Source organism: Crocuta crocuta, unplaced genomic scaffold (assembly GCF_008692635.1).
Source record: "Crocuta crocuta isolate KB4526 unplaced genomic scaffold, BGI_CrCroc_1.0 scaffold45, whole genome shotgun sequence".
Classification (NCBI taxonomy): domain Eukaryota; kingdom Metazoa; phylum Chordata; class Mammalia; order Carnivora; family Hyaenidae; genus Crocuta; species Crocuta crocuta.
Genome location: NW_027530544.1, coordinates 5,330,795 through 5,346,903, shown reverse-complemented (window position 1 = coordinate 5,346,903; position 16,109 = coordinate 5,330,795). Strand labels below are relative to the sequence as shown.

General features: G+C 37.9%; 1 protein-coding gene across 1 annotated transcript in view; it reads right to left on the bottom strand.

Moving 5' to 3' along the window:
* The window catches only part of PAK2 (p21 (RAC1) activated kinase 2), a 127,681-nt gene that overhangs the window by 29,627 nt on the left and 81,945 nt on the right, over positions 1 to 16,109 (bottom strand). Inside the window, exons 3-4 of the mRNA XM_077767696.1 lie at positions 2,034 to 2,134; positions 1,527 to 1,674 (exon numbers count right to left, since the gene is read on the bottom strand). Of these exons, the coding sequence (XP_077623822.1) occupies positions 1,527 to 1,674; positions 2,034 to 2,134 (249 nt within the window). The remainder of the gene's footprint in view (positions 1 to 1,526; positions 1,675 to 2,033; positions 2,135 to 16,109) is intronic.

The following is a 16,109-nucleotide window of genomic DNA, read 5'->3' as shown; positions in this document are numbered from 1 at the left end:
AAAGGCCTGGAGAAATTTACATTTTTATACATATATGTAATAATATATACTAAATAATATGCTAACACATTATGCATATTAACATATATCACTTAACACATATTAATGTTAACATATTATAAATTTAATATACAAAACATACATATGTATTATATAAATAAGTATAATTTATAAATGTGATTATATTAAAGGTATATTTAACATAACTTTAACTCATATATATTAAAGATATATATAGGGTGAAAAGAATATACCAGTTTCTGGTTAAACACGGATTTAAAAAAACACTAATTTACACAGACTTACTAGTTGATACAAAAATTCTAGGGACAAGTCTGACCTTTTGCTAAGGATACAAAGGTTGAGATCTAGGTAAAAAAGTCAAGATCATTTGGCCAAGTTGGTCTCTATTTCTTCCTTAAGCACAGCCCTTATTTCTGTGAAAATGTAGTCAAATTAAGTACAATTAATTAAAACTAAATGTATGATTTTAGCTCAATCATGTTTTTAAAAAGTACATGTATGGGGGAGACTGGGTGGCTCAGTCAGCTAAGTGTCTGCCTTTGGTTCAGGTCATAATCTCACAGTTCATGAGTTCAAGCCCTGCATCGGGCTCTGGACTGATAGCTCAGAGCCCAGGACTCTGCTTCAGATTCTGTGTCTCCCTCTCTCAGCCCCTCCCCCGCTTGAATTCTGTCTGTTTCTCTCAAAAATAAGACATTAAAAAATTAAAAATAAAGAAATAAAAAGTACATGTATGACTTTAGGGGTCAGAGAAATTTAAATGACCCCCTGGGGATGTAATTACCAAAATCCACCGAAGGAAATAGGACCCATGATCCTGTTTCTTCAACAAATAAATTGCAAGGAAAAGAGAGTCTAAGAATAAGCCTGAGGGCTCCTAAACATCAAAAGAGATTCAAAAGATACAGTGATCACCTGTAATATGTGGACTTTATTCTGATCCTGATTGAACGAATAAACTATTTTTAGAAATCTACTATACTCTAATTCTTACCAAATGATATTCTAATTCCAAGGTACAAAATCTTTTAGTTCTAATGCTTATTTTATGTTTATATATTTGAGTTTTGAATCGATTTCAAATTTCTGGATGACTTAAACATTTTTTACTTCATAGTCTGTGTGTTTAATATAGCAAAACAACCCTCTTCCTGTCCCACTAACAATAAATATTTATTTCTAGTATGGACATGCCCTTAAGTCAGCATCTTTCTCTTCTATTGCCGGGAGTCATCAAAAGCAGTGACAAGAAAAAACAAACAATAGGCCAAAACATCCACTTTTGGCAAAACTAAGAGAATAACACACTCCCCAGACTCTAAATTATGCATAAGAGCTGCTTCAATCAGTCTACAAAAGGCAGATCTAGAGCAGGGGGAAAAGTAGGGACAAGAACCATAGCTTAGGTTTTTATTTTTCCAGAAGCAATCTTTTATCTAGGCGTGCTTCAAGATTCTGCAATCCCATATGAATCAGCCTTTTACCACCGTTGGATGTCTTACCAGGAGGAGTAAAGCTCAGGTATTTCTGCTTCACCGTGTTGGAGTCATAGAACTTCAAGACATCCAGCACAGCCTGAGGGTTCTTCTTTTGCTCTAGTTTGGTGATATTGGAGGTCTGTAATAATCGAGCCCACTGTTCTGGCATGCCCTAACAAAAAAATATTAAAAAATTAGTGGTTTTGAGTTGCTTTAATAAAATCAACATCCAGAGAAAATGACAAGATAACATAAAAAAACAAGTCAATCTACATTACTGTAGGCCTGACTAAACTGTAGAAGGTCTTACTTTTCTAATGGTCAATTTTTCTAAATCTGTTTTGCATAACTAACTAATGAGCTCAGCTCCCTAGAAGAAAGATACATCCAACCACAAACACTTTCATAAGAAGAGAAAAGCACTAAGAATTCACAGTTAACATGTGGATAGAAAAGTTAACTTGAAACATAATGATGCACGGAAAGGTTTGAGTGCAGAGACATAAATGAGTCCCAACTAGGTAAACTTACAGTGAATTCTCCAGTAACCGCATCAAAGCCAACATGGATGGTGTGCTCAAAATCAGATGGAGGAGAAATTTCTGGCCGTTCCTTTTCTTTCTTCTTACTTCCTAGAGGGCAATAAAAAAACAATCAGCCTGTTTAAACATGATTGATAAAGGTACTCATAATCAGTTTTCCCCCCAAATCAGATTAGGAACAAAGTTATTCTAGAAGAGATTTCCCCTTAAGACATTTGCTGATAGGAAATTGCTAAAAGAAGTAAAGTAACCTATTCTGTCATCAAACAGGGGTGGGAACAACCAGACAATGTTCTTGATTAAACAGGCACAAGGACTGACCCACGACTAGGCCTGAGTAAGAGGGCACAGGGCAAAAGAGACAGCCCTTTAGAACACTGGTTCTCATAGAGGCCTACACTTTAGATCACTGAGCAAACTGGAAAACGATGTCTACCAAATCCTATTTCCATCTGGCTATATTCATCCCAAAAGAACTAACATTATTGTGACAGTATAGACAAAGAGCTTACAACGAGCATGTCACCTTTCTTGTGCAATGCTAACCTTTCCTTTTTATAAGGTTAATAACTGCTACATCTTAACACTTCCCAGTGTTTCTGTGGTTCTACCAATTATTTTTGCTACATTTCTGACACATCAATTAATATTCTCTGTAATTTACAGATGCCTAGGTGGCTCAGTTGGCTAAATGTCTGACTTTGGCTCAAGTCATGATCTCACGTTTCATGGTTCAAGCCCGTGTCAGGCTCTGTGCTGACTGCTCAGAACCTGGAGCTTGCTTCAGATTCCGTTTACCTCTCTCTATGCCTCTCCCCCACTCACACTCTGTCTCTCAAAAATGAATAAATGTTAAAAAAAAAATTCTCTGTAATTTAAACACATCTGTTCCTCCCTACCCCTCCACCTCCCACCTGCCTTGCTCCCATATCCTGCTCTAATCTGCAGTTTATGCCTAGGGTTCTGGCCTAGCTAATGTCCTAGGACATTCCTAAACTTTTACCCTGTGATAGAATCTATTTTCTGGATTACTCTGTTTCCTTCTTCTTAGTTTATCCCTTCATACTTCTTGACTATATATATTTAGGTTGAAAATGTTTCCCCCGCTCAGAACTTCTTCTAATTTCTAGTGTTGCTATTCAGAAGGCCATTTTGAACCACTGTTGAAAATCAATTGTCCAAATATGCCTGAGTCTATTTCTAGATGCTCAAATTTGTTGCAATGATCTCTTTACCTTTATGCCAATACCAGCCTGCCTGGACTATTGTAGTTTAAAAATAAGCACTGAAACTACATAGTATAAGCCTTGTAACTTTTTTCTTTTTCAAAGCTGCTTGGCTATTCTAGGTCCTTTGCATTCCATCCAAATTTTATATAATTTTTTAAATGTCTATAAAAAATTTTAATGTTTTTATTTTTGAGAGAGAAAGAGAGCAGGGGAGGGGCGGAGACAGAGGATCTAAAGTGAACTCTGTGCTGAGAGCAGACAGCCTGATGTGGGACTCAAACTCACTAACCGTGAGATCATGCCCTAAGCCAAGTGGAACACTTAACCAAATGAGCCACCCAGGTGCCTCTACTTATTTTTTATTTTTGAGCGAGAGAGTGCAGTGCACATGCGTGTGAGTGGGGAAGGGGCAGAGAGAAAGGGAGAGAGAGATCCCAAGCAGGTTCCCAGCTATCAGCCAGAGCCTAACATGGGGCCTGATCTCAAAACCATGGGATCATGACCTGAGCCAAAATCAAGAGCCAGAGGCTTAACCAACTGAACCACCTAGGAACTCTTGCATGCAAATTTTAGAATGAGCCTGATAATTTCTACAAAAAAGCCTCCTCAGATTTTGATTGGAATTGCATTGAATCTACAAATCAATTCGGGAAGAACTGATTTCTTAACAATATTGAGTCTTCTAATTGATGAAAAACATTGAATCTCTCCATTTATTTAGGCCTTCTTTAACTTCTCTCAGCAATATTTCAGTTACCGTTGTATAGATCTGTCACTGCTTCTGTCAGGTTTCTGTGTCAGTATTTAAAAATATCTGTTGTAATTGCAATAGTACAACCTGTTATTTATTTATTATACAACTCCAGGCATTGGTGGCTTTACTGGCAAAGTCAGTTAGTGAGGGAGTGTTCCAGTTTTTACAATGCAAGATACTAGCACTTACTCAACCTTAAAAAGGCTTTCTGGTTAACTATGATACTATGTTTTACCAATGAAAAATATTCTTTCTTGACTGCCAAAGCACATTCATGTAGAAGCACTTAGTCTGAGGTCACTTTTTTTAAAGGTAAACTCTATCCCCAACATGAGGTTCAAACTCATGACCCCAAGATCAAGAGTCACATGTTCTAGTGATGGAGCCAGCCAGGCACCCCACAAATGGTACAACTTTTTAATTTTTTAAAAATATTTTATTTATTTCTGAGAGAGACAGACAGACAATATGAGAAGGGGAGGATGAGAAAGGGGGAGACACAGAATCTGAAAAGGCTCCAGGATCTGAGCTGTCAGCACAGAGCCCAATGCAGGGCTCGAACCCACGAACCGTGAGATTGTGACTTGAGCCGAAGTCGGACACTTAACCAACTGAGCCACCCAGGCACCCCTTAAGTTTGGTTTTTAACTGTTCATTGATAGCACAGAGAAACCCTGATACAGAGCATATACCTGAAACCTTACAAATATCTACTTTTTAATTCCAGTAACATCTTTGTAGTTATCACAGGATTTCATATAAAAATTCAATCATGTTTTTGGTGAATAAAGGTTTACTTCTTTCTCATTCTGAATTCTTTTCATGTCTTTTTCTTATCTTCCTGAACTGGCTACAACCTCTAGTACACTGTTGATCTTAAAGGGGAAACGTTCTCCCCCCCCCCTCCAATTAAGTTTGATGCTTGTGTAAGTTTTTCAAAGATGCTCTTTTTATCAGGTTAAGGGCATTTCCTTCTTTCAAGTTTGCTGAATGTTTTTCTCAGAAACAAATACTAGATTCTGTCAAATGCTTCTTCTACAACTACTGAGGTAAACATGTTTTTTCTTTCTTATTTTGCTAATATAATAAATTACATTGACTGATTCCCAAATGTTAGACCAACTCTGCATTCCTGAAATGAAATCCACTTGGACAGTATGTATTATCACTCTTTTCATATACTGTGAGATTCTAAAAGCTAAAATCTTGCTGAAGATTTTCCATCTACATTAATGAGAAATATTGGTATGTAGCTTTCTTTTTTGTAATGTCTTTGGTTGGGGCATCAGAGTAACACTGGTCTCATAAAATACGTTGGGGAGTATTCCTTCTCTTTCAATTTTCTGGAAGAGTATGTAGAAATGTTGACATTTCTTATAATATTTGGTAGAATTCACCAATGGAGCCATCTGGGTCTGACATTTTCTTTGTGGACAGTTAATAACTGCAAACTAAATTTTCCTAAGAGACACAGTGTTTTTAGATTACTTATTTCTTTCTGAATGAATTTCAAAAATTTGTATCTTTCAAGAAATTTTCCCACTGTATCTAATATGTTGAATTCGTTACCTTGTCATTTTTAGTATCTGTAAAAATGCCACCTTCTTGGGGCTCCTGGGTAGTTCAGTCGGTTAAGCATCCAACTCTTGGTTTCAGCTCAGGTCATGATCTCATGGTTCATGGGATCGAGCCCTGTGTCTAGCTCTGCATGGATAGTGCGGAAGCTGCTTGGGATCCTCTCCCTCCTCTCTCTCTCTCTCTCTGTCCTTCCCCACTACTTGCTAAGTAAACAAACATTTAAAAATTGTTTTTAAATGCCACCTCTTTTTCAATATTGGTAATTTGTGTCTTCTCTCCCCACCGTACTCTCCATTATGTTTACCTAGAAGTTTATCCATTTGATATTCTCAATAAATCAGCTTGTGGTTTCACTGATTTTTCTATTTTTTCTATTTTATTTTTCTCCAGTTTGACTTTTGTTATTTTCTTCTACTACTTTGGAGCTCACTCACTCTTCCCTTCTAGTTTATTAAGATGGCTTTGCTTAAGTCGTGGATATGAAATCTTTTTCTTTTCCCATATAGGTGCTTAATAGCATAAATTTTCTTCTATTATCTTCACAGCATCATACAGATATTGATGCTTTGAATTTTCATTTTCATTCTGTTTAATATACTTCCTAAATATCTTTTGAGTTCTTCATTTATTTAGAAATGGGTGTTGTTGTTTTTTTACTTTTGAAATATTTCCAGAGAATTTTCTGTTACTGATTTTTAATTACATTGTGGGCACAGAATGTATTTTGTGTGATTTGAATTCTTCTAAATTATTAGGTTTTAAAAATCTCCCTAGAATATGATCTCAGTAAGTGTTCCATGTTCACTTAGAAAAGAATATGTATTCTGCTGGGTTGAGTGCTCTATAAATGTCAACTGGTCAAGGTGATTGATAGTTTTAGCAATTTTCTGTCACTTGCTCTATCAATTATTGATAAAAGTATCCTGGAACCTCTAACTGTAAGCGTACTTATCTATTTCTCCTTAAATTTCTATCTGTTTTTACCTAATGTATTTCAAAGCTCTATTATTAAGTACATAAATATTTACTTCTATTATATCCTCTTGTTGAACTGACCTTATTATACCATTATAAAATAACCTATTTCTTATCCTTATCCCTTCAATATTTAGAGCAGAATTTTTTGCTTTAAAGACCTCCTTCTCTGACATCAGTCAGTCCAGGTTTTCTTTTCACCATTAGTATACTTTAAAAATCCAAAGCAGGCTCTAAGCTCTGAGCTGTCAGCACAGAGCCTGACATGGGGCTTGAACTTGTGAACTGCAAGATTATCTGAGCTGAAATTGGATGCTTAACCCTCCCCCCAGGTACCCCTAACAACCTCTGCTTTTTAATTGGGGTGTCTAGATCAGTTACAATCAATGTGATTATTGATATAGCTGGGTTTAAACCCACCATTCTATTATTTGTTCTCTAATGGTCTCTATTCTTTGTTTACATTTCCCCCTTTTTCTTCTTTTTGATTAACAAGCATTTTTTATAATTCCCTTTTATCTCCTTTGTTGTTGTTGTTGTTGTTTTAATAGGCTTCAAACCTACTGCAGAGCCTAACATGGGGCTTCAACTCACAACAGTGAGGTCAAGACCTGAGCTGAGATCAGGAGTAGGACACTTTAACTTACTGAGCTACCCAGAGGCCCCTCCTTTGTTGGTTTAAGTGGGTTTTATTTATACATAGAGTTGTGCAACCATCACTGCAATCTAACTGTGGAGCATTTTCATCATCTAAAAGAAACCTTGTACTCATTAGCGATCACTACCCATTACTCCCTCTCCCCCTCCCAAGCTCTACATAACTACTAATCTTTCTGTCATAACATATTTGCCTGTTCTGGCCATTTCATATAAATAGGATCACATGGGGGCACCTGGGTGGCTCAGTTGGTTAAGCGTCTGATTCTTGGTCTCAGCTCAGGTCATGAACTAGCTAGCGGTTTCCTGAGTTCGAGCCCCACATTGGGCTCTGCGCTAATGGCACGGAGCCTGCTTAGGATTCTATCTCCCCCTCTCTCTCTGCCCTTCCCCCACTTGCTCGGTCTCTGTCTCTCTCAAACAAACATAAAAAAAAAAAAGACCACATGGGGAGCCTGGGTGGCTCAGTCGGTTAAGCGTCCGACTTTCACTTAGGTCATGATCTCGCGGTTTGTGGGTTCGGGCCCCGCGTCGGGCTCTGTGCTGACTGCCAGCTCAGAGCCTGGAGCCTGTTTCAGTTTGTGACTCCCTCTCTCTCTGACCCTCCCCTGCTCACGCTCTCGCTCTCTCTCTCTCTCTCCTAGAAATAAATAAAACATTTAAAAAAAAAAAAAAGACCACACATGTGTAAATGGCTTTTTTACTTAGTTTTTGAGGTTCATTTCTGATAGAATATATCAGTACTTCGTTTCTTAAAAACTTATTTTTTAGAGATTTAGACAAGAAAAAACATTTTCAGGATTTCCATTCCTTTATGCAGATCAACATTTCCATCTGACAACATTTTCCTTCTGCCTGAATGATTTGGTTTAACATTTCTTACAGTGTAGGCCTGCTGGTGATAAATTCTTTCAGCCTTTACACATTTAAAAAAGTCTTTGTTTCCCCTTCACTTTTGAAAGATGTTCACAAGATAGAGAATTCTAAGTTGACAGATTTTTTTTTTCTTGCAGTGCTTTATTTTTTGTAAAAAAATTTTAAAATGTTTTATTTATTTTTGAGAGAGAGATAAGAGACAGTGTGAGCTGGGGAGGGTCAGAGACAGAGAGAGACAGAATCCAAAGACAGGCTTCAGGCTCTGAGCTAGCTTCAGCATAGAGCCCGATGAGGGGCTCGAACCCACGAACCATGAGATCATGACCTGAGCTGAAGTTGGACGCTCAACCAACTGAGCCACTCAGGTGCCCCATTCTTGCAGTACTTTAAAGATGTTGCTCCTTGTCTTCTGGGATGCACCATTACTTCCATAAAGTCCACTGTCATTTTTTGTTCCTCTACACGTGATGTCTTTTCTTTCTGGCAGCTTACTTTCTGGCTTACAATAATCAGCTTTTTTGTTTCTTAACAGACTTTATTTTTCAGAGAAGTTTTAGGTTCAAAGAAAATTGAGCTAAGGTCTGAAAGCTTTTAAGATTTTCTCTTTATCACAGGTTTTAAACAATCTGAATATGTGGCACGGTGTAGTTTTCATCAAGGCTTCTTTGAATTCACTGATCTTGATTCTATGGGTTTATAATTTTCATTAAATTTGTAAAGTTTTCATCCACTTTTTAAAAAGTACTTTTTTCCCCCCCTTCCCATTCTTTGGAGACTTCAATTACACTTATATCAGGTCTGCATGACGTTATCCCACAGCTGTTCACTTTTGTTTCAAATTTTTTCTCTTTTATTTTCTTTTTAAAAAATATTCTGGGAGAGAGGGCACACACAGGGTCATGCACATGAAGAGGGGAGGGGCAAGAGAGAGGGGGGAGAGAGAACATCAAGCAGCTCTGCACTGTCAGCAGAGGGCCCAACATGGGACTTGAACCCATGAACTGTGAGATCATGACTTGAGTCAGATGCTTAACAGACTGAGCCACCCAGGTGCCCCTCTCTAAATATCATTTTAGATGGTTTCTGTTGCCATGGTCTTCAAATTCACTAATCATTTCTTCTGTAATGTCTAATCTACTGTGATTCTTGTCCCTTGTATTTTTCATCTCTAAAATTTTGTTCTTTTTTCTATCTTCCATCGCTACTTCTAAATGTGCTGAATCTTTCTTTTGGGCTCTTCAACATATGGAATATAATTATTTCCATGTCCTTGCCTACTAATTCTATCATCTCTGTCACTTACAGATTGATTCCAATTGATGGACTTTACTCATTATGGACCTTTGCATGCCTAGAGAATATTGGCTGGATGCCAGACATCAAAAATTTTTCTTGATAGGTGCCTGATATTTTTGTATTCCTATAAATATTGGTGAGCTTTGTTCTGAGACATAGATAGATGATTCTAAGTTATTTACTTATATAGGAAAGAAACAAATTTAGGAAGAGTTGATCCTTTTAGGAATTAAAGTTTTGTTAGGCAAAACCAGAGCAACATTTAATTTAGAACTAATTCTGCCCCATTAGTGAGGCAAGACCTCTCTATTCAATGTTTCTTATTCTGAATGGTAGGACTAGGAAGTATTCTGGGTCCTGTGTGAGCACTGAGGACAGCTTCCAGTGGTTCCTTTTCCAGCGCCAGGTACTTATCTCACATGCATGTGCTACTGAAGACTCGAGGGGGAGCTCTACAGATCTTTCTCCCTCTCTGGTGTGTATACAAACTAGCTGCCTTGACATCTCCCAACTCCCAGCTCTGTTTCTCAGCTCTAGTTTTCCCTTCCTGTGCCGCAGCCTGGCAACTCTCTCCAGGAAGTACGCTGGGTCAGTTGTAGGACTCACCTCAATCATTTCCTATCTCTTAGGGATTGCTTTTCTTTATTACTTGATGTATAGTCTCATGAAAACCTCTGTTTTGTATATTTTCCACCCAGTGTGTTTTAGTTCTTTCAGGTGGAGGGGTAAATCTGGTCACTGTTACTCCATTTGGACTGTAGATGTAACAGGTTTTGATGTCTTAGCTGTATTATTGTGAAATTTCAGGATGATATGATTTGATATGGTCTTTATTCTTTCATTGTGCTGAGTACCTGGTGAGGCCTTTCCATCTGGAAATTATATTTTTCAGATCTGGGAATTTTCTTCTGTTATTTATTTGATTATTTCATTTTATTTTCTTTGTTCATTATGAGTTAGATCAGGAACATCTTGGTCTGATCTTCTGTTATATTTTCTCATCTTTGTATTTTTAATAATCTGGGAAAATTTTCTTGACTATCTTCCAATCTTCCACCTACTAATTATCTTTTGTTTGTTTTGGTAATCTTAAATGTTGACATTCCAAGAACTGTTTCTCATTGTTTTCTGATCGTTCTTTCTCTGAGAATACTTTCCTTGTTTCGTGGATGCCATTTATCTTCTCTTTGAACATTATATAGTTTACTTGTGTGCATACACTGGTTTTCTTCATACAGCGAAGTATTAAAAAGTTAACTGGGAGATAAGTCAGACTTTTCATTAAAGATGGGGATGGGGGGTACCTACACTCCCCGCTCAGGGCATTCTTTTTACCCAGAGAAAAATATTCCAATCTCTAGTCTGAGGGTTTTGAGTCAAGCTACAAGTATGCTGAAAGCAGGGCAGAGGAAAGAAGTTTTAGTATGTTAACTTACATTGAATTTACTTTTCTTATTCTGGTGCTACGCCTTTCACTGACTCCTCCAACAAGAATGAGGGGCCTTTGAGGTTCAGTTTCTCCTCGAATACATCCTTTTGTATTCTTTTGTTCTACCAGAAGATGGGACTTAACAGCATTATCATTGGCTGAACAGGATAAAAAAGGGGTCCTAAGTGGCCTCTGACACCTACACAGATTTTCAACTAATTCCCCACCACCCATTTTCAGCTTGTGTATTATAGCTCCCCCACCCCACCACACATGATGTTGTGTACCTCTAAATTCTGAGCCTCTGAGATTTTTACAAGATTCACTTCTCACAGACGTTCCCTCTGTGAACACTTAGTATAGGTCTTCATCTGTTCAGTTTAGTCAGCTGCTATTTTTCCACCCTTCCATCTTCCAAGTATGTACTGAAATCCCTTTTGTGCACTACTGTCTCTTCTTCTATTCATTTTGCCCTTACGATATTAAAAAAAATTTTTTTAACAGTCATTTTACTTGGGTCTGGGGAGGGACAGCAAATAGAAGTATGTGGTCAATTTGTTTTGTTAACCAGAAAATTCTCTTAGTAACAAAGAGTTAAAAGTTGTGTTGTCTGATAGGTCTGCATATCTACAATTGAATGTTACTGTATACTATTTTTTGTTTACTAGATGCTACTGACCTAGCATTTGTAGGAAATATATGTATTTTTGACCAGTGATGACAGATTTGTGCTCAAATGTCCATCTCCTTTCTAGGTCTCCTTGATATGTAGAATACTTATTTATAAGAGGGTACATTAAGTGTGGCAAGGAGCAGAGGGAAATGCAACTGTTAAAGCCTAGTATAAATTTTGCTCTCTTTACTGAAATGCACTATTCCATCTATCACAAACAATCTTTAGGGGTGTCTGGGTAGCTCAGTTAAGCATTCGGTTAAGTGTCCAAAACTTGATTTGGGCCCAGGTCAGGACCTAGCAGTTTTTGAGATTGAACCCTGCATTGGGCTCTGCACTGACAGCATGGAGCCTGCTTGGGATTCTCTCTCTCCCTCTCTTGTCCCTCCCCACCATGCTCTGTCTCTTTCAAAATAAAAAGACTTAAAAAAATAAAAAACCCAAAACCAAAAATTTCTCATTTCCCACTGCACTAGAAGTATTCTGAGATTACACCTTCTATTTCTCTTTAGAAGTCCCTAGACTTCTAAGTCAGTATCCTGAATATAGGAAGAAACATTTATTAATCAACTATAAACTAATAGTTTACTTTTTATATGAAATTATGAAAACAATTTCACATACTATAAAAGTACTTGTTTCCTCTCCTTTTAAAACTTCCTTTTTAAAAAAAGATTTTATTTTTAAGTAATCTCTACAATCAACATGGGGCTTTATCTCATAATCCCGAGATCAAGAGTCGCATGCTCTTCTGACTGAGCCAGTCAGGTGCCCCTCCTTTTCTTTTAAATAAAATCTGCTTGTCCCCTTCTCTCTGTCCCTCCCATACTCATGCTCTGTCTCTCCCTGTTTCTCAATAATAAATAAATGTTAAAAAATTTAAAAAAAATCTGCTTTAGGGTGGGTGCCTGGGTGGCTCAATCAGTTAGGTGTCCAACTCTTGACTTTGGCTCAGGCCATTATCTCAGAATTGTGCGATTGAGCTCCGTGTCAGGCTCTGCACTAACAGTAAGGAGCCTGCCTGTGATTCTCTCTCTCCCTCTCTCTCTGCCCCTCTCCTACTCGTTCTCTCGAAGAAAGAAAGAAAGAAAGAAAGAAAGAAAGAAAGAAAGAAAGAAAGAAAGAAAGAAAGAAAGAAAGAAACTAAGAACATATTTAAGAAAAAAAAATCTGTTTGGGGTGCCTGGGTGGCTCTGTCAGTGAAGTGTCTGCTTCTTCATTTTGGCTCAGGTCATGATCCCAGGGTTGTGGAATCGAGCCTCACGTCGGACTCCATGCTAAGTGTGGAGCTTGCTTAAAATTCTCTCTTCCTCTGCCCCTCTCCCAAACCTGTACTCTCTCTCTAAAACAAAGACAAGACATATAGCAAGAGGATTCCCGGTTCCATTTGTGTCTAAGATGCAGCCATATTTTTTAATTTGGGAAAGCTGAGTGTAGAGACATATATAAAAGAAGTTTCATATGTATTAGAACTATAGAATAAAAAGTTAAAGAAATAAAAACAAGAAGAACTTAAAACATTTACATACATTAATCCACTATAAAAGAAATGACTCAATATCCTAAAAATCTGTTTAATTCCATTTGTTTTTATATAACACACATACATACATACACATACTCCCTGTATTTTAGTTGTCTCAGGAAAGGAGAGATTTAAAAAAATATCTATAAAAAAATAGTGAAGCATGTCTCAAATCAAACAACGTGCTGGAAGGATATTGTTACATAAATAGAATCATTCCTTTATAACTCTGGAAACCAAGAACTACAAGGACCACCACCAACAAAACCCCCACAATCCTCTATCTATAGATGTCCACCAGGCAACTGGATCACTAGGTGGGAAGTATTGGATCAGAGAAAGGAACTCTTTCTTTCAGAAATAAAACCCACAACTTTGTCATTAGAGAACAAAACAAGCAGGCCAGCAGCCACTGTCAGCCAGAGGGTGGGGCCCCCGAGTCATGTGTTACACAGAAGGTACTTAAAAAGAACTGTAAGTCACTGCCACATTCTTTAAGGCCATTACCTTTTAGGCTACATTTGAGCTAGAGTCTAATCTAAACCCCATCCCACGCCCCATCTCCTTAAAAGGAAGACTCTTCTATTTCTACTCTAACAGAATCAGTGATTAGCCCTTTGTTCCTCTGACCCGGAACAACTTCAAATAAGTGAAACTAAATTTATTTCATGACAAAGAAGAGTATTCTCTAGAAAATAGGAAGAGGGGTATGGACTACTCTTATTAAACTTAGAATTCAATGTTCGGCCCCGCGTCGGGCTCTGTGCTGACTGCCAGCTCAGAGCCTGGAGCCTGTTTCGGTCTGTGACTCCCTCTCTCTCTGACCCTACCTTGCTCACGCTGTCTCTCTCTCTCCTAGAAATAAAGTAAAACATTTAAAAAAAAAAAAAAAAAAAAGAAGGTATATTCACAGTTCTATCATCTTCATCACTCACCAGAAGTAAAGTAAAAGGCAAAAGATTTATACGATCTGAAGAGAAACCAGAGTATCATCACTCACCAGAAGTAAAGGTGCATACAGACTGAATAACTAGAAAATTGCCTTGGTTAATAAGTACTATACCATTCAACACTAACTGAATAGAGCTCTTAAAAATAAGCCAAGATAGTGGCTCATTCCCATTTTTATTAACAAAACTACTAGACCTGTTAAGCCATTTCTCACCTGGACTACCACAAAATCCTCCTAACTAGCTTCCAGCTTCAGTCTTAGGCCTCGAACAAAACCTATTTTCTAGACTGCTACTAGTCTCTCCTATTTAAGACAGAAATGTGTCCATGTCTTGCCCATGTTTAAAATTCTATAATGGTTCCCAAGGAAACAGGATAAAATCTGAGCTCTAGAGCATGGAGCACAAGGCTCTTTATGACCTGCTCCCTGCCCACTCCTCCAGCTGCTTCTGCTGTAGGTAGTTTCCTCCATACATCATGATATTATTCTTTCCCCTCTTTGCTTTCGAGTCAAACTGCACCATACTCAGCTCCATGAATAAGCTATGATTCCTCCTGTAGCTGGGCCACTGAAACTCTTTTCTAGGCACAGAACATACATTCAACTATCAAATCTTCCTATTTTCACTTATTCATTCTTTGGTCTTCATGTCTATTGTCACTTCCTTAGGAAGCGTTCCCAGATAGCACAGATGGCTTATACTAATCCTATTACCACTTTTCATAGTTTGTAACTTTATGTTACAGTTTTTGGTATGTCATGAGGGCAGGGACACCATCTGCTTTGCTGATCATTATCCCTGATGACTCACAGGGTACATATGATATATATGTATCAAAATGTGAAGAGATCTGTTCCATCAAGTTGTCATACAAAGTATAATTTCTAGGGGCACCTGGGTGGCTCAGTCAGTTGAGCGTCTGACTTCAGCCTGGATCATGATCTCATGGTTTTGTGAATTCGAATCCCACATCAGGCTCGCTGCTATCCCTTTGGATCCTCTGTCTCCTGCCCCCCTCCTCCGCTTGCTAGCACTTTCTCCCTCTCAAAAAGGAATAAACATTTTAGAAAAAAGAGTATAAAAAATATAATTTCTAATTTTCTTAACTCTTCCAGTGACACTGATTATTAACCAATAATGAATCACTGAAGGTAGTCTAGTCTTTTTTTTTTTTCCAAACAAAAACGTTAGCTGCCTGTTAGTAAGGACATCAATAAGGGATGTAAATTTGAGTAAAATGAATACTTCTAGATTAGGCTTTACATTAGAGGTGGCAAAAATCTTAGGGTAATTATGATTTTTTTAAAAAAATACAATTCTTCCTTTCTAGACTCTGTTTTCAAGATGACAGACTAACCACATACTGCAGCCCTCCTCTTCTAGGTCAAATCTCTTTATCATGGAATAAAATCAGTGAGGAATGCCTAAAGATGAAAAGCAATTCAGATAAAACTATGGGAAAGAAACAGTCACTAAGAATGTAGGCAGGAGAATGTCAGTTCAGAGTGTTGGGAATGGCTAAGCAGGTAGATTTCTGTGTTCACAGAAGCACAAATGTGTGTGCACACACACACGCACAGGGTTCTCCCTTAGTAACCCTCAAAGCTTAAGGTCACACTTATGTAGGAAGTGTCAGCTTCCAGGAAGAAGCAAAAGTGCAGGAGGCTGGGTTGGAAAGGGAGGGAAGAACCCCATGGAATAAGAGGAATTAGGGAGCACCCTACCCTCCAAACATTCCATCTGTCTTTCTCCTCTCTTTACAACTAGGCAACACAAAGAGACCCCTGCAGGTGCTCTACTCTTAACCACAAAGCTGAATGCAATTTTTCCCATCTTGCTCTACAACATCAGCAGGTGTTGTTTTTTTTTTTTAAGTATGTGATAAACAAATTTTAAAATTTATGGAGAAGAGCAAAGGGCCAAAGGATCATAAAGAAGAACCGAAGAACCCAGTAGCAGATTTGCTCTGTCAGGTATTAAGAATTATAAGCTACAATAATTAACACAGTACAGTATTGGTTCAGGTACAAATAAGCCAACGCAGTAAAGTAGACAACAGAGAAACAGACCCTGGCACACTTGGAAACCTGACAGATAATGGCTAGTATGGCAGGTCAGTG